Here is a 19,759-nt window from a genome sequence, read left to right as displayed (position 1 = left end):
ATTAAGTAACACATGAGCAACAGTAAAGGACTAAAGGGATTGACAGAAAAAGACAACAAATACCATGAATTTAAGAGATTTAATGCACTTACACATTTATTGTTAAAAATAATAATTTGGGGCTTCCCTGGTGGCACAGTGGTTGAGAGTCCGCCTGCCGATGCAGGGGACACAGGTTCGTGCCCCGGTCCGGGAAGAACCCACATGCCGTGGAGCGGCTAGGCCCATGAGTCATGGCCGCTGAGCCTGCGCGTCCGGAGCCTGTGCTCCGAAAAGGGAGAGGCCACAACAGTGAGAGGCCCGCGTACCGCAATAAATAAATAAATTAATAATAATAATAATTTGTAAGCTAAGATCCTATTCATTGATTAAAGAAAACACTGAGCAAAAATGCTGAGATTTGAGCAAAATATAAGGTTTGTGAAATATGAACCGTCTTTTAAAATTTTTACAAATTGCTCTTTATGCCAGGAATACTTTGGTTCAAATGATCTAAAAAGAATGAAGTTGAGAGTCCAAATATGACAGGATTGCCATTATTAAATTTGCTATATACTACTAAGGTCTAGGCAAATTTAGTCTTGAGTTTGAAATAAATCTTTTCAGTTTAACACTGAATTTAAATATAGATGCAAACAGTTTATGTAATAGGAATTCCTGTAGAGTGTTTATTCATTTTTCCTATGAAAACCATCACACTTACCCTAATGCTACGACAGGGTGGGTATTAAAACCATCATGTTGGCTGAGAAGAAAGAGTAAAGGCAGCATTCTCTCTGATTACTCAAACCTACCGGTACTTTTTCTGGTGTACTTTTCACTTAGATTGATAATTCTTCCTCTCCAGGGAAAGAGAATATGATTTATAAAAATACTTCTGAGTATCTCCTAAAATTTGTGTAAAATTTGTAATGTTAAAATTCAATTGTGAGGGGGAAGCATTTCTGGCATAGCAGAGTAAGAACGTCCAAAAATACACTTCTCCATAATAGCAAAAACAACTTTGGCAAAAATTGTCAAATTCAACTTTTTCAGAACTCTAGAAATTAACCAAAGGCTTGCAACAATCCAAGGAGTGTTTATTCAAAAAAAGTGGATAAATCTTATAAGAACAGCAAGTTTCATGGTGTTTTAACTTGCCCAGCTCCCATACCTCTTCCCTCAGCTCTGTGACAGCTGGAAACCACAGGTTTGCCATGTCATCCTACAGTTAGATCTTAGCCTATGCTTAGAGTTATAATACTCAGAAATATGATAAAATAAAATTAGCTTACATTTTGATGAAACCCTTTTAAAGTGCTTTCACATACACTTTCATCTGACTTCATTAAAAGGCTCTGGTAAGGTAAACTGTTACTACTTTGGATGTACTTATATATTCAATAAATATTTACTGAGAGCCAGTTACATGCCAGGTTTACTACTCTAGGTGCTGAAGATACATAGATTAAAAGAACATGTATTCTGACCTTGGGGAACTTACATTCTAATAAAGAAACAAATCTATAAACAGACAGATAAAACACAAATATAATATAAGAAGTGCTCTACTAGAAGTTCATACAGTATGCAATAAGAACCACTCAAATCTGCCTGATAAATCAGAAAAGTGCTTGATGCATGTAGGTGTTCGTTAAATATTTTTATAGGAATTGCTGAATAAAGGGAATTATTGAGTTTACTTCTGAAGACGTATTACAGCAGAATTTCTCAGAACAGTGATGGAATGGCAAAGAGGCACAGAGGAATATACTAGGTTTAGGAATTTTCACCAGTTCAATATGGCTAGAGGGTGGGATGGGAATTGCGGTAGGAGGTGAGACTGAAAGTTTGAGGGTTGACTGGTAATTAAAGATAGGATCAGGAACTAAGGAGACTTCTTTATTTAAGCTTCCTTTGGACCGTCAAGGCCAACATGGCTTCAGCATGGAATTCTGTGGGAGGCAGTAAAGCACCGAAGGAGCCGAAGGCATATTTGACATCCTCTTAGTTGGCCCTACAAGGACAGTTCTAATAAAGCCTGATAGGATCACAGCTTTATTTTATTTTTAGGCCATATAAATAGATTTTCTCCATATGTATGTGTGTGTGTGTCTGTGTCCTTCTGTTTTTACATCTATCTCCTGGTACAGATTAAAATACTGCTAATGGAATAAGATGTCACATTTCACTCATCAAAACGGCCAAATTTTTTAAAGCTCTAGTATATTATGAGGAGGGTAGGTGAACAGATCATCTCACATGCTGCTAAAGCATGTGCACATTATGATAACTTTACTAGAAAGTAATTGGGCAACATTCACTTAATTCCTTGTGCCCAATTACACTTCAGGGGGGAGATAAAAGTTCATCACAGAGTTGCTATGTAAAAAACTGGAAGCAATTCAGTTTCACCACCCACTACCTGTACTAGGAAAGACATTTATCTCCTCTGTGGTTCAGTTTTCTCATGCATAAAAAACAGCTTATAATAGTACCAACTTCACAGGATTGCCGTGATGATTAAATTAATTAAAATAGTTTCTGGTATGCTACAAATGTATTAAAACAAGTGATGTTCATAAAAATAATATCAATGTTTATATGCATGTGTATTCGCATATATACATTATTTTCTAAAATGATTATGTGTTACTTTTATAAACAGAAAAATGCCAGAAATAAAAATGATCATAATCCATTGTAAGAAAGATCAGTTCATTCACAAATCGAAAGATTTCTCTAATGCAAATTAAAGATGATGGTCCCCTTTTATTATGGATTATTAGATAAATATTAGATAAAAATAAGACAAAAGTATAAAAGAAATGCAAAATTAAATTTGACTCAAAGTTTCATTCTCTTAAAATATGTCAGGTTATCTTTACTTGATTTAGCTATCAATAGATAGATGACTTTCATTCTATTTTTATGATACAAGAGTGACATCCAGAGGCCAAGATAACAGCAACTATACATAACAAGCAGCTTCTTGATTATTATTCAGCTCAGCAATCACCTTGGGTCTCATTAAGATGACATGTAGGAATCCAACAAGATGGACAAAAGCAAACACTTGAGTTTAATGTGTAATTTCAAAATGTCATTCAGATAAATTTACATATATATATGTGTATATGTATATATTTGAATCTAGTTGCTATATATATTACATTATTTGAAATTTAAATTAACAGTATTTTGACTTTATATGTCCCAGGTTGCCCCTAAAATATATTTAACAATAATCAATCAGAGAAACACATAAGCAAAAGCTATATTCTAATAGAACAGCAACTTAAATATCATACCTTCTATCAAAATTAGACAGTCATTTGAAAGTGGGAGAATACCATTATTTTTCACAAAATGAACAGCTACTTTTCGTTCTCCTTGATCTTTAGTGGTCCAGATTTTTGAATCATATAATGATGTGTTTTGTAGTTTGCTATCTGGGGTTTTGGTTGCACCCTCTTGCAAAATTATATCCAAATCACCCTCATGTGGAACTTCTTGCCTAAAATCATTGACAACGAAATAATACAAAAACAACTGGTATAAGCTTGGAAATTCAAATTTAACAAACTATCCAATAAAAAAATTGTTTATATGCTTATGAACCAGCTACTTATTTTAAAACATGGAGATAATTCACTCTGCAGATTATATGACTCATTCAATAGAAAGATATTTGATGACATTTTATGGCTAATTAGATCCATATCATAATTACATTAACCACCAGCAATTTCCTTGCCTGGTTTTGTGACACCATTATTTCTAGCACCAAACTGTTCTCCCCTGTAAGGAATGCTAAACTTCCCAGCAGGAGCCTCATCTTCACTCCAGCTAAACATCCACTTACCACTTAAGTAATATCACTTTCATAGGGTACCTACTTTACAAACCAATATTCCATTTGATTCCTTTTAATCTAGAATATAATTTTCAAAAGTCATATGGTAAAATATGATACAGTAGAAATCGCATAATCTAGAATCAAAAGGTCTATTTCCTTGTCTTTGTTCTGTCACCAATCAGCTGTGTAAATTTAGGTAAAACCTCTTAACATTTCTAAGATGATTTCCCTATTTGTTTAAAAAATTATCATAGAGGGTGGTTTTGTTTGGCAAAGCTATATGGTTTTTACAGAATTTTACGACGTATAATTTGATAATACTTCAAGAACTATCTAAAATCTGTACTTATATTTTAATTCCAACTACCATTTCAAGCCCAAATGGGTACAAACAGTATTATACTTAGATTATGGAGGGGAAAATATATGTACATTACTGTACACAGCACACACACAATGTACACACACATAAATATAATGGAGATGTATATACATGTCCATGTTACATATATAGAGGGAAGATACTTATATTGCATAAAAAAGAAGAGGGATTAAAAATAATTTTCAGAGGGCTTCCCTGGTGGCGCAGTGGTTGCGCGTCCGCCTGCCGATGCAGGGGAACCGGGTTCGCGCCCCGGTCTGGGAGGATCCCACATGCCGCGGAGCGGCTGGGCCCGTGAGCCATGGCCGCTGAGCCTGCGCGTCCGGAGCCTGTGCTCCGCAACGGGAGAGGCCACAACAGAGGGAGGCCCGCATACCACCAAAAAAAAAAAAAAAAATTTTTTCAGACTATGTCTTGAGTTAGTAAGTACATATTCATTCTAATGTCTTATAAATTTATTTACTTATTTATAAAATAATTGATGTTTAGAATAAAGCTTTTGAGGAACTAAGAAATCCTTAATTACCAACAAAAGTTCAAATTATGTCCACTATATGGTAGTTATTAAGCAGGACAGGAATATTTCCAACAAGGCTTTCTCTTAACACTTAATTAGGAATTTCAACTAACCAGAAATCTTTTCTATTTAAGGATTTTAGCTAATAATGGTTTACTTTCAAGATTTTTTTGTGATAAATGAGAAAGTCCCCCCAAATATTTTCTTTTTTAAAAATTATTATATTTATTTATTTATTTATTTATTGGAGTATAATTGCTTTACAAAGTTGTGTTAGTTTCTGCTGCACAGCGAAGTGAATCAGCCATACGCATACACACATCCCCTCCCTCTTGGACCTCCCCTCAGCCCCATCCCACCCAACTAGGCCATCACAGAGAACCCAGCTGAGCTCCCTGTGCTGTACAGCTTTTCACAGTTATTATTTGTTTGCATTTATCAGAGCTACTAAATTGAATTTCAGATCTGAAAACAGCAACTACTTTTATTTAATATTACTAAGAAACATCAAAAGGATTTCTTTTCTAAGAATTAGTGTTTTCTCTTAAAAAGATTACCATTCTTTCAAAATACAATACATTAAAATCACAATTTACTCCTTGTCAGGACTTAAACTGACACATAAGAAAACATATATACACAAATTTCATGAAATGAAAACTTTGGTTTTGTTATGGAAAATACTTACAGTGAATGACACTTAGGACAATAAAGTTTAACAGACTGAAAGAGTCTTCTGGGCTTATATGACCTCAATTTTGCTCGGATACGATACTGTTGAGGAGCTTTTTGTTTCAAAATAGCACACAGTGGGGTTTTCTCCAAATACTGATGATCCGTAAGTACTATAAAGAATTTTTGAATTAAGTTAGAGAAATCTGCAAGGATATAAGTATATTCATGACTTGAATCCCCGTGAAACAAACATACACAATCAAATCCAATTAAGTTGTATTAATTGTCAATTTTGGTAACATTTTGCCACATTTATCATCATCTCCATCTGTCATTATCTCCATCTCTCCATATATACATAAACCTTGCAGATACGTGATAGTAACTTCCAGACATTTTGTCCCTTTATCCCTAAGTACTTCAGTATGTATTTCACAAGAACAAGCAATTTCATTAACATATTACAATGTAATTTTCAACATCAGAACACTTAACATTGATTATCACCGAATCAACAGACATTATTCAAATTTCTCCAACTATCCCCATAATGCTCTTATTTAGCATTTTATTTTCAGGTCTAGGACCCAATCCTGAACCATGTGTAGCATTTATTTTTCCTGTCTCTTTGGAGTCCTTCAATGTACAGAATGGTTCCTCAGCTCTTCTTTGTCTTTCAGGATGCTAATGTATTTGAGGAGTAGAGGCCATTTATTTGGGTGTGCCTGGTTTTTCTCATGATCAGATACCAATTACGCATTTTTGGTAGGAATATTACTGTGTAAGTGATATTGTGGCCTTCTCACTGCATGACGTCAAAAGGCACATGATATCAGTGTTTTCATTCCTGGGGATGTTAACTTTGCTCAGCTGATTAAGGTGGTATTCAGCAGGTTTCTCCACTATAAACTTATTATTTCCCCCTTTATAACTAATAAGAAAGTATTTGATAAAATATAAATATCCCAATTTCATTAAACATTTAGGATCCTGCTAGTTTAAGATCCATTGACGATTAGCAACTAATTACTATCATGATTGAAAAATGGTGATTTTTCCCTAACTTCATTATTTCTTTTACATTTATCAGCTGCCATTCTATTTTAAATAACAGCTTTCCATTCAACCTCATTTATTTATTTATTTGTTTTGTTCATTTATTTACTATCCATATGGACTAACAGATTCCTACTTTATTCCATCAGTTCTATGCCATCACTAGTAATTTTTATTTTGATACTCAAATTGTATGAGATTTGACATCTGCCACCATTAACCTGAGAAATTCTCTACTTTCTGGCACAACAAGATGTTCCAGAATCACCTTATAATTCTCCTGCCCCAATCCTGGAATCTGCTATTTCTCCAAGAAGTCCTGATTGGGGATATTATTTATAAACTAAGATCTGTACACTAAGTGTACTCATTGCTACTGGGTGTCCTTGTTTTTATGCCCTTTCATCAACAGAGCTCGGGCACATATGCACACATGTTCATACCTATACTTATACACGTGCACCTGCATTTGTATGAATGTATATGTGAGTGAATACATATATACAAACACACATATATCTATTTCTGTATCTGTCTCTAAAACCATGAGTACATACTGACACCTCCAATTCTAATACAATACCACAGCTTCTTTCTTCTAGCCCATTTCATAATTATATGTCCTTTCTCCAATAATGAGAAACTCATATCTTTATAATAGTATATTACAGAATTTTATTTAATAGACTTCTGCTTAGAAATAGTTAATTTTTTTAAAATCTTAGCTGAAGTATCAGAAGGTGGGTATGATAGATCAACTATCATTGCTAACATTAAAGTTTTGGGGCATATTTTAAGGAACTCCTTTATGGACACACCACTAAATACATAGTGTGAATTGATTAAAATTAACATGGATATGTTTTTGCCCTCGTGGATAGATAAGTATAAGGACAGACTTCATAATACTCACTATTGTGCCCATATTACAAAAATGAAAATGGTCTTACTTGTAGCCGACAGTTGTTGACATCTTTCTACTTCATATAGTGATACTGATCCAGAGCCTATTAGGAAAAAAGGAAAGAAGAATTACAGTTTTAAAATCCATTAAAAGCTCAATGTGGCACTGAAAACTATAAAACATTACTGAGAGAAACTGAAGAAAATCTAAACAAATGGTGAAATTTGTTTATGGATTCATATCATTTGTTCATGGATTGGAAGGTTCAATATTGTTAAGAATTGATATTCTTCCCAATAGATCTGTAGATTCAATAAAATCCTAATCAAAATTGTATAGGCTTTATTATAGAAGAGACAAGCAGATTCTATCACTTAAGTGGAAATGGCAAAGAATCTAGAATCTAGAATATAATCTTGAAAAAGAACAAAATTGGAGGACTTATACTATACGACTTCAAGATTTACTATAAAGCTATAGTAAACAAAAGAATATGGTACTGACATAAAGAATGACAAATAATATTATCAGAATTAAATAGAAAGTCCAGAAATAAACCCACATTTACATGGTCATTTGATTTTTGATAAAGGCAGCAAAGCAATCCAAATGGAAAGCAAAACTCTTTTCAAAAAATGGTTCTGCAACAACTGGAAATTAGTATGAGGAAAAAAAATGCTTACTTCACATCACACTACTAAGTACTGAAAACAAAGCTCAGAAGTAAATCCACACTTATACTCATTTGATTTTTGACAAAGACACCAAAGCCATCTTTAAAAAAAAAAAATGGTGCTGCAACTGGAAATTCATATTTTCAAAAATGTCTATGTCATACCATAATACTAAGCATTAAAAAGGAATAAACCACTTATATATGCAACATGGATGAATCTCAAAAACAAACAGTATGTACAAGAGCACATAACATGTTATTGCATTTATCTGAAGTTATAGAACAGGCACAATTAATCTATGGCGGAAAAAATCAGGACTTCTGGGGTGGGGTTGGGGGTGAGGATCGACTGGGAAAGCGCACGAGGGAGCTTTCTGCAAAAAGGTAATGGTCTTGATTTTAAGAGGACTTAGGTTATGCAGTTTATGTGTTAGCCAAAACTCATGAAATGATACACCTAGGTTGCCCATTTCATTGAATATAATTTACCTCAAAAATAAAAGAGAATTCTAAACAAATATTTAACTCTAGGTAATGATGTTCATTCATTGAAGTGTTTAGGAGATGTACTTATGTCTGCAAATTACTTTGAAATGCATCAAAAAATAAACTGGATTGATGCATTAAAAAGAGATAAATGACACAGCAAAGAGAATAACATGTTAACTGGAGAATCAGACGGTGGGTATATGAGTGTTGACTGTACAACTGTTTCAACTTTTCTGTAAGTTCGAAAATTTTTTTTATGTTGAAAAAATACATTGTGAAGGGAATAAAGGGATAGGTGGATAAAATAATAAATTTACCAAACTTAATAGGATGACTTGATGAATACTATAAAATATGATTTTACTTTAACAAAAAAAGCAAAAGTAGTGATCATAGCAATAAGTCTTTTTTTTTTAACATCTTTATTGGAGTATAGTTGCTTTACAATGGTGTGTTAGTTTCTGCTTTATAACAAAGTGAATCAGCTATACAATTCTCTACGTCTGCGTCCTTATTCCTGTCCTGCCCCTAGGTTCTTCAGAACCATTTTTTTTTTTTTAGATTCCATATATATGTGTTAGCATATGGTATTTGTTTTTCTCTTTCTGACTTATTTCACTCTGTATGACAGACTCTAGGTCCATCCACCTCACTACAAATAACTCAATTTCCATAGCAATAAGTTTTAATAATGCTTTCCAAAATGAAGAACTTAAGACTTAAAAAAGTATCCATATTTTGCAACTACTTTAGCTGACTACATTCTATTATATATAATAGTATGTTATATTTTTATAATTTATTGTATGTGGCATCATATACAAACATATGTATTACTTGCCCATCTTCCTCAACATCACTAATAAATGGCATAAGAATCCATGGCAAGAGAATCTTAAGCTAGCAAAGTATAATTTCAAAGAATCTGATTACTTAATACTTGCCTTTCTGCACGAAGTGAAATAATAAGAAAATAGAGAAAATATTGCAAAATATATACAACAATCTCCCACAAAACTGATAAGAAAAAAAATAAAGAACCCAACAGAAAATCAGGTATAGGGGAAGAGCAGACAATTCAAAGAAGGAGTAAAAAGGGCCAACAAATATATAATAAGATTTTTAAGTTTCCATGTACTCAGGGAAAATAAATAAGATATCACCTTATACCTACCAAATTGTCAAAAAATTACTTATAGTGTCAACGGCCAACACCACTGAGAGTGTAAGGAAAGGACATTCTCCCACCCTGTTATTTGCATATGAATCCTATGACATTTTGGCATATAATCTGGCATCATCTATGAAAATAACAGATGTACTTACTCTTTGATTGTTCAACCCCACCTTTAGGAGTTTATTTTAGAGAAACAATAAGCATGAAAGTACAATTGTTCAAGGGTGTTTATTAAAGAAGTATTTGTAAGAGTAAGAAACTGGAAACAACCTGAATGTCTATCAGATGGAAAATGGCTTAATTAATAATGTTAGACTCATATAAAATATAATGTAACTATTAAAAGAATGAGTTTGAGCTATATGAATTACCCCAGAAAGAGGTCTATGATACACTGTTAAATAAAGCAGCTAGTCTAGTATGGTCCCATTTTTGTAAAAATTTTAAACAGAGGGAAAATTCATATCTGTTTATGTAGAAGTATATATATTCATATAAACATGAAGATGTTGAAGAAATCACACTAAACTCTTAACTTTACCTCAGTGAGTGGGCATAAAGGCATGGGAAGGCTACATAGCTTGATACTGTCACATGTACTACTTTTGTAATTTAAAAAACAATTAGAAAAACCTTTTAAAAGGAGAAAAGAGATTTCAAAAAGTATAATTACAAATTAATACTGTCTCCAAATGATTGTCAATGGAAGTAAACTGGCCTCTTAATGGCAGTTTAAATAATCACAGATTAGGCTAAAATGCTATCACCAGCATGCTAGGAAATATGAAGAATTCTAAGGCAGAGAAAATGAAGAAATAAACATGTACAAAAAAATCAAATAGCCTGCATTTGAATCTGACTGACTTTGCCATCAGTTAATAGCTAAGTGACCCTGGACAAATTATATGATTCCCATCACTCAAGCCTCAGTTTCCTTTCTGTAAAAGGGAAGAATAATATCAACCTCATAGGAGTGCTGTTAGGATTAAATAATAATGGCTGTGGGCACTGACTAAGTGCCTATCAATCCACACATGTTAATTTTAATGCTTATCATTACTGATACAGAAAGAGAGTAAATACTCATAAAATAGATCATAGTAGGGAAGGAGTTAGGTTGTAAAAAAAAAAATAGGGGATAGAAACATGACATAGATTCTATGTGTCAGAATGTATAAGCAAATACTGAGACAAAATGGTAAAGAAAAAAATCTTACAGACTGAGTGTTTTAAAATTTAGATTTGAATAGTCACCTGTTCAGGTAGGCAATAATATAAATACACAACTGTTTGTTAACGTTTTGTAATTAGGTACTTAACTCAATAAAACTGGGAACTCTAAGATATGTATGATCAAAAAATACTTGGGCTATTTGAAATAAAGCAGCAAAAACAACCTTTGTTCCTTTTAGAAACTGACAAGCAAAATAGTTTACTAGGAAATAAATACAGATTTATAATAAATACATATATATACACATTAACACTACGTATATCACAAATCAAGTAATCCCTATCACCCCAATTTGAAAATGTAACTATACAGGTAAGGGAGGAGTAACGTTTACCTTTGCACAGGACACTGATAAAGATTTAGCATGTTTCTTTACAATGCATATGGATTTAACAACAAAAAAAATAGAGACAGGAAGATATTAAAAAAGAGAATTTATGTTGATAAAGTCATTTTACTTAGCAGAAACTAAACTGGCAACATTAAAAATTATCCTTACTCATTAGGAGCATGGGATTAATAAATAAACACCACTATATATAAAATAGGTAAACAACAAGGATTTACTGTAAAGCACACGGAACTATATTATCTTGTTAATAACCTATAACAGAAAAGAATCTGACACTGTACACCTGAAACTAACACAATATTGTAAATCAACTGTAGTTTAATAAATTTAAAAAAACTGTCCTTACTTGAAATATTTGAAAAGCTGTCCTCATGTTCTGATTGACATATACCCTCTAAACACTGATTGGCTGGCAAATCTACAGATTCTAAAACCCTGTAATTGAAAGAATATAATTTTTAATTGCATAAAACAAAGTCAAACAATGGTCAGTTTAGCTCTACCCAAAGAAACCAAGAGCTCACTGAAATTGTATAAAAAATTCTGTGTGTGTATGCATTCTTCAGGAGGACTATAGTTTTTTAACAGATTATTGGGGGATTCTAAGAGACCCTCAAATTTTAAAAACCTAAGTCTAGAAAGACACAAGTAGAACAGTGGGATGATGAAATACTGCAAATAAGCTGGGTATTTAATGGATGACATTCTAAGTCAGAACAATCTCACTCTGTACTCAAGTAGTGAAATACTATGTGATTATATATTGCAATATGAGAAATAAAGTAGGGAAACTGAGAGAAGGTTATTAAAATAGCTAATTTTATTGATGATAAAGTCATATTGATTTCAATATATTAAAACTTGGAAAATAGTTATGTCATTTCAATTTACTGAAAAGGATATTTTCTATAACTCTTTGAAAATATGTAGAAGAATTTTTATTTCCTTAGAATACGGGTCAAAGAGTTTCTGCATACATCACTAACAGGAGTACTTCAAGGAAATGGGAGCTGCAAGTGTAGCAGGATTTAAGGTACTATTCACTTTCTGGGCACACCTAAAAGTTTTAAAAATATGATACCCTGAAATATTTCCATTACCTATTTTCTCAGTTATACGCACTTTAAAAAGGCAGTATTTTTTCCATGATTGATCAAGTACGTTTGGCACCCTAGACATATATATCAAGTTTTCCAAACTTTAGCTAAGCTCCAGTTTCCACTGTTTGTTTCTGTACTTGGAGAAGGTGGCAAATGGTAGAAGAACATGAGTACAAAGAGTAGAGGTAAGAGCATAAGTAACTATTGGAAAACCTAGACTATAAACCCAGCTCTGCTACTATGTAGCTATTTGAACCTACAATCACTTGATTTGTTTCATTTGGTTCATCTATTTAAAAAAATGAATAATGGCAAGGAAGGCTCTGAGGATCAATTACAAGAGACCTCTTAGAGAGCCCCCCTTCCCACCTCAGAACAATATTATCCCAGAAATCAGCTTAATTAATACCTTTTTACAATTTCTAAATAGGTTTATAATATGCTTACTTTTTCAGTTGATCCACATCAGAGTTACTTTCTGGCAAGACTCTGATTCCCCGACCATAACTGGTGCCTCCATGGAGATGAAACTCTAGGGCTAAAAATGTTGCCAGGTTCTCTGAATTGACTGACTGAAGTTTGGTATGGAGGCTATAAATTCTAAGAAAGCTTCCAACCTAAAAGTAAATGATTTATTATTTAGAAAATGGAGAAAAATCAAGCAATTTCTGATACAATATTTAACAACTAACATGGGGCACAGACCAATAACCGGGGATGTTGACTCATCAGAAAGGAAACTGGTATGTTCTACTAATGTGTACTCAATATCAGCCCCAAGGACACTGTATCAAAACCAAAACGTGTGTGTGTGTGTGTGTGTGTGTGTGTGTTTGTATACATACATATGCATGTATAGATATGTATGTATTTTTCAAATGTAAAGGCATATTTCCATTTTAGAGATATTAAAATGTTAAATAAGATTGAGTCTTAGCATTGGTAAGATATTGTAGCTAAGAAACCTATTACCTAAATCAAATCCAAGCCCTCTATTTGATTAAGAAACCTATTTGGTTAGGGTTTCTCAAAATAACCTGCTTTAACTAATTTAAGGTAAGATTTAATTAAATATGATCACTAAAACACTCTCATTATGAGAATACTAGAAAGTATGATTAAATGTGCTACTCTATCAAAATAATATACTCCCTCTATTCCACAAGTTCTATGGAAAGAAAACTTCTGTAAATATTTTTGTCTGTGCACCATAATGTGAAACACCTTCTGTGAGTTCAAATATAGATTTAAACCAATTAGTTTTGAACCAAATGTCCTATAATTTTAGATGTTTTGCTAAACTTAGTCTTAAAAATACCTTTAATTATGGAGTATTTGATATTTTTTTAAAGTAGAAAACTTAAAAAGAGACAGATGCAGAATGTTTATTAAAGAAACTGACACCGGGCTTCCCTGGTGGCACAGTGGTTGAGAATCCGCCTGCCGATGCAGGGGACATGGGTTCAAAAAAAAAAAAAAAAAAAAAGAAACTGACACCTACTCAAAGGAAGAAGCTATATTACCTAAATCACATTTATTTTTATGAAGAAAGAGTTATAAACAAAAGGAGTTAGTTACCAACTAAGAAATTTAATTCATTTGTGTAAAGCAGCACTCCTGACTGCTGATGACTGTGGGACTACCATTCTCTTTTTTTCCTACAAGGTCAAGATTAACAGTGGTGAGATTCTGTGTAACAGAAAAGCTACACATGGGGGAATATAAAGAAAGAGAAGGTAGTAAACCAACCTCCCATCTCTGCTTATTGCTGTTTCAGTTCATTGTATTTCTCCTCATCACCCTCTGGATGTGATGGAGGAGAGAAATGGGGGGAAAAATAAGGGGAAAAAATCCACACTCCCAGAGCTACTCCTTCATTCTCAAGGATCTTTTTCCCATCCAATCATGGGTTTTATAAGGAGGTAAGGAACTTAGTCTTTTCTTCTCTGACTTCTTCCACTGACAGAACAGCAGGGGAGCAGGGTAAATAGAGTCAGAGAAGGAAAACACACACACACACACACACACACACACACACACACACACGCGCACACACGATGACAAAACTGATTTTCCTCATGGTCTCCAAAGTAAGATGATGGAAGGAAATATGTCTATTTCTATTTATTTTTATGTCATTCTTTTTGAACATTTATTACTCTGTAATTCTTTTTAATATACATAATATATTAATGCAATAAATGTATATAACCTACAAAGGACTTAAAGAAGGCCAGACACAAGGTGAAAGATACCATAATCATAAATGAAAAGTTTCAACAGTATAAAGATAATTTCCTAATTAATTATTCTTTAAAATCAATGCAATTTCTATCTAAATCTCCAGTACCTTTCAAGGAATTGTAAAAACTGATCTGAAAGTGAACAGTCAAGTTAGTTTTGAAGACTGAACTGGGAGTGAGGGCTTAATCTATGAAATATCATTTAAAAATAAAGGTATGATAATTAAGACAGGCTGGTATTAATGCAGATACATATATGAACACGGATAAATCTTACAAATATAATGTCAAAGGAAAAAAGCAAATTATAGAATGATACATAACCATATGCATTTTTCAGACAAAAGTATATAAAATAAAAGCATAATAAACATGGGTGTGCACATGTACATGTTAGGGTAAATAAAAGGATATTGGGGAGCAAAAAATTAGAATAAGCAGAGGTACAAAGAAGGTTCCACATGTAGAAATTTCATTTCTTAAAATTAAAAGTACCTGAAATAAGTGTGCAAAACATTTAGAAATGTTAAGTTTGGACGATAGGCACATAGATGTTTGTTATACTATCTTCTTTACTACTGTATTTCATAATAAAACAAAATTATACTTTAAAGACCAAGAGAGAATTTTATATATATAGGCTATAAAAATGACAAACTGTTATTTCCAGAAATTCCTTCTGGAGGCAGCATTGTATATTTTTTTAAGCTTGCTAAATATATTATAAAATGTGCCAGAATGCTGTTATAATAGACAAATATATAACAAACAAATCGTCTTGCTGGTAATAACCAAAAAACTATAAAACATACCTCTAAAAATTGTTGTAAACGCCCTTTTTAATACAGAAACAGTAAAAATAAAGCAAAGCAAACTGGCTATTAAGAAATGTTTATTCCTTTAGAAATGATTTAAATATTCCTTATAAACTTTCAAAAATTTCCCTTTAGGTTTAATATTTTTAATGACCTGTATATGTCTGAAAATAACCAAACTATAGTTCTTGGGTCACTGAATGCCAAACCTAATTAGAACTACGTGTGTTTTACAATTATTTTTAAATTGTGTCAGAATAAGTCTGGGGATTGAAAATACACTGCTTTTGTTTGTAGACAAAAGGTTTGAAGTGTGTGTGTGTGTGTGTGTGTGTGTGTGTGTGTGTGTAAATGTTTAGGGAAGGAGATAACTTACTTAAAAAGCAAGGTTTAGGAAACATGTTAAGGGCAACTTTAGCTGTAAAATGTGTCGTATATAGAGTTCAATTATATTGTACTTTATAACTGCCTTAACTGTCCTCTTTATTACATAAAATAAAAATCACATTTTTTTCCTGTTCCTATTCAACAAAAATACATGTATTCCATGCATTTCAATATAAATATGCAATTTTAAGCAGTTATCGTCAAGTGTTGACAAGAATTAATTGATATCAATATCATTTGACTCTGGGCACTTCTTAAATAAATACGAAATGGTTAGTATAGAGGTTGCCTCAGAACAAATAAAATGTGATGTCAAGGTGCATTAAATAAAAGCCTACAGTTATATTACTTACACATAGAGAAAATCCTTTTCATTTTTCTATTACATTGTAGATAAATGTCATGATATCTTTAGAGAAAAATTAATTGCCCTACATTTTCTTAATTATGTGTGCTCATAGCACCCTCTAGTGGGTGACATAAAGCAGACAAAGGAGATGAAAAAAATTCACAGCGCTCATTGATTCATGCATTCACCAGCAGATATATTATTTACTTAACCCTTACTACATGGAAAGCACTGTGGCAGGTGCTGTTCAGGATTTGGGACAAGGAAATCAGGACAAGAGAGAGGAACAAAAGACCTATAGAAACAGCATAGGGAAAGAGAAGGGAATTAAACAGTGCAAGTAGAATCTAAAATGTAAATCTTTTTCATTCGTAAAAGAACTCTATCTGTATTTTAAAAAGGCTTTAGAACTGGCTTTATCATTACATTTATTTTTGAAATAAGCTAATCAATGCAGATAAAATCAAGGAAAAGCATCAAAAATATATCTTCAACAGTCAATTTTCTGATATGAAAGGTATGAACACACTCATAAAGGACAGAAGAGTACAGTTATCACCTTCCTTGACCTGGACTTTAACCTAATTTATTGAGTTGGGTGGGCTTCTTTGTAACACAGTGTAAAAGTGGAAATATTTCCTTCCCCAAGAACATTTATTTGCAAAAAAGAAACCGGGCACTAAAATTCAAATCTAAAAAAATTACAATTCACTTTCCCTATTTTCTTCCTATAAGTAGGTTATACAACTCCCTAAATGTAGGATGGAAGCTATATGCAATAAAGAAATTCATTTCTTTATACTGCTTAAGAAGATTAGCTCTGGAAACAGACGTACATTCAAATACAGGCTTCACCCAAGTAGCTGCGAAATCTTGGGCCTCTGAGAGCTTCAGTTTTCTCATTTGTAAAACAGAAATGATGATAGTACCTACTGCACAAGACAGTGCTAAATACATACGAAGTGCTTTAACAAATGTTACTATTATTATCATTATTATCAATGACAGCATTCTTTGCAAGAAAGGTTACTTGCAAATAAAAGACATGGTAAAATGAAGAAAAATATTCCTTAAAATGTTATTAATAAGTAAGAAGTGCCAAAACTAAGCAGCGTTATTTTACCTAGAAACTGCATCTCAAAAAGTGAGCAAATTCTAATCAACTGTATGGTACACACAGACAATTTATCAATATATTTTAGAGGTAGATTAACAATTTCTTAGACTAATGAGTAAAAAGTTAAAGACCGGATTTTATCAAACCAAGTAAAAGAGCTTATCATTTAAGTTTACAAATATTTTATACATCCTTTGTTATTTTAAAGCAAATTTTATTGCAGAAAAAAATTTTTCTTTCTTATTTCCATAGTAAAATTGGGCACAGCTTTAAGATATTCAGGAAACATTCTTTAAAAAAGCTGTTCAAGCCATTATAATTTAATATATCATCTAATAATTTAAATACATATTTTACAAATTAAAGAAAAAAATTAATTTGGAGTTAATTTCTAGACCTCAAATATCATCTAACATGTGATTTACCCTAAAATTTACAAAAATACAAAACAGCAAAACATGCCTGCTACACAACATCACCTTTAAAGATTTGGCCACTTGAACATGGTTGTCATAGACTAAAATGTCTATTGTCAGATTCTGCACCCGCTGGATGTGACTTAAATCACCTTCAAGAACAAGGTCTTGTATTAAGACTCTCCACGATGGGAATGGGGTCCTGGTGCCATCCCATACCTGCATAAGAAGTAGAACAAAAGTTTAATGATCTTTTTGTAAAATTGTGGAGGCTAGAAGAGTTTTATTTGCTGGTGACATAGCTTAAAAGTAATTAAATATATTCCCCCAAATATCTGTTAAACTTTGAATATGATGTATATTCTTTCCTGATTGTAAAAGGACTACATATGTATAGGTAATGAATAAAATGTAAGGAAAAAAATTCAAACAGCTATGAGCTTAGAAAAACTATTAACATATTGTTGAATTTACTTATCTTTTTTTTCTTCTATGTATTTATAATATATATGTCTTTTTTTCTTTTTACCAAACTGGCATTCTATTCTGCTTTTCATTTCTTAATTTATTGCTGGGCAGTTTTTCAGGCAATTTAAATATTCTTCTAAAATAGGATTTTCAATGGTTTCACATTATTTTACGTTATAGATGCAAACAAATTTATTAAACCAATCCCTTTTTTGGCCATTTGACTTGTTTCAAAATTTTTGCTATTTTAAATAATTTAGTAATTACCATCTTGTATATAAACCTTTACAAGTATCTCTGCTAATTTTCTTAAGTAAAAATTCCCAGCTTTTAGGGAACTAATCTGACCTCTGCCCATTTTTCCACTTTGTTCTGATTTGGAAAAGGCCTTTGAAAGCACAGATATGAATATTTCGTTTATGTTAGATGTTATGAACACAAGTGAATGACAATCATGGGTGATGGAAAGGGAAAGGTAGGTTGGATTGCTATTTAAGTCACCTTGAGGTAAGGATGGGAACAGGGGCCCAGGACGAGTATGCACTATCCCATCCTTAAGACCTGGGCTAGCCTGTGCTGTGCTAGGGCTGGAAGAGATGAACTTGAGGCTATGCTATGCTATAACAGGGTGGGACAAAAGACATTTGGAGAGAGGTGAGAATGCCTCTGCATGTCAGAAGTTTGGCTGGGTAAGAGTGAACCGTCTACTTAAATAGAAAACACCACATTTCCTTTTTTTTTTTTAACTTTTTTTTTTTTAATTGAAGTATAGTTGATTTACAATGTTGTGTTAGTTTCAGGTGTACAGCAAAGTGATTCAGTTATACACACACATAGACACACACACATATATCTTTTTCAGATTATTTTCCATTATAGGTTATTACAAGATATTGAATATAGCTCCCTGTGCTATACATAGGTCCTTGTTGCTTATCTATTTTATATACAGTCGTGTGTATCTGTTAATCCCAAACTCCTAATTTATCCTTCCCCCCATCCTTTCCCTTTTGGTAACCGTAAATTTGTTTTCCATGTCTGTGAATCTATTTCTGTTTTGTAAATAAGTTCATTTGTATCATTTGCTTGGATTCCACGTATAAATGATATTATATGATGTTTGCCTTTCTCTGACTTACTTCACTTATTACTATAATTTCGAGGTCCATCTATGTTGCTGCAAATGGCATTATTTCATTCTTTTTATATGGCTGAGTAACATTCCATTGTATATATACACCACATATTCTTTATCCGTTAATAGACATTTAGGTTGCTTCCATGTCTTGGCTATTATAAATAGTGCTGCTATGAAAACTGGATGTATCTTTTCAAATTAGAGTTTTTGTCTTTTCCAGATACATGCCCAGGAATAGGATTGCTGGATCATGTGAACTCTGTTTTTTAAGGAACCTCCATACTGTTCTCCATAGGGGCTGCACCAATTTACATTCTTACCAACAAATATGGAGGGTTCCCTTTTCTCCACACCCTCTCCAGCACTTGTTATTTGTAGACTTTTTAATGATGGCCATTCTGACCAGTCTGAGGCAGTATCTCACTG

At 32.7% G+C, this 19,759-nt stretch overlaps 1 protein-coding gene across 2 annotated transcripts in view; it reads right to left on the bottom strand.

Moving 5' to 3' along the window:
- Positions 1 to 19,759, bottom strand: part of POT1 (protection of telomeres 1) — a 78,975-nt gene that overhangs the window by 9,015 nt on the left and 50,201 nt on the right. For both annotated transcript variants that reach the window (XM_007107223.4, XM_007107226.4), the window contains 6 exons: positions 17,791 to 17,946; positions 12,848 to 13,017; positions 11,647 to 11,735; positions 7,419 to 7,475; positions 5,426 to 5,582; positions 3,291 to 3,496 (listed from right to left, as the gene is read on the bottom strand). In XM_007107223.4, coding sequence (XP_007107285.2) covers positions 3,291 to 3,496; positions 5,426 to 5,582; positions 7,419 to 7,475; positions 11,647 to 11,735; positions 12,848 to 13,017; positions 17,791 to 17,946 — 835 coding nt within the window. The remainder of the gene's footprint in view (positions 1 to 3,290; positions 3,497 to 5,425; positions 5,583 to 7,418; positions 7,476 to 11,646; positions 11,736 to 12,847; positions 13,018 to 17,790; positions 17,947 to 19,759) is intronic.

Source organism: Physeter macrocephalus, chromosome 5, assembly GCF_002837175.3.
Source record: "Physeter macrocephalus isolate SW-GA chromosome 5, ASM283717v5, whole genome shotgun sequence".
Classification (NCBI taxonomy): domain Eukaryota; kingdom Metazoa; phylum Chordata; class Mammalia; order Artiodactyla; family Physeteridae; genus Physeter; species Physeter macrocephalus.
The sequence above is the reverse complement of the archived record's forward strand: the minus strand, read 5'-3'. Positions and strand labels throughout refer to the sequence as shown.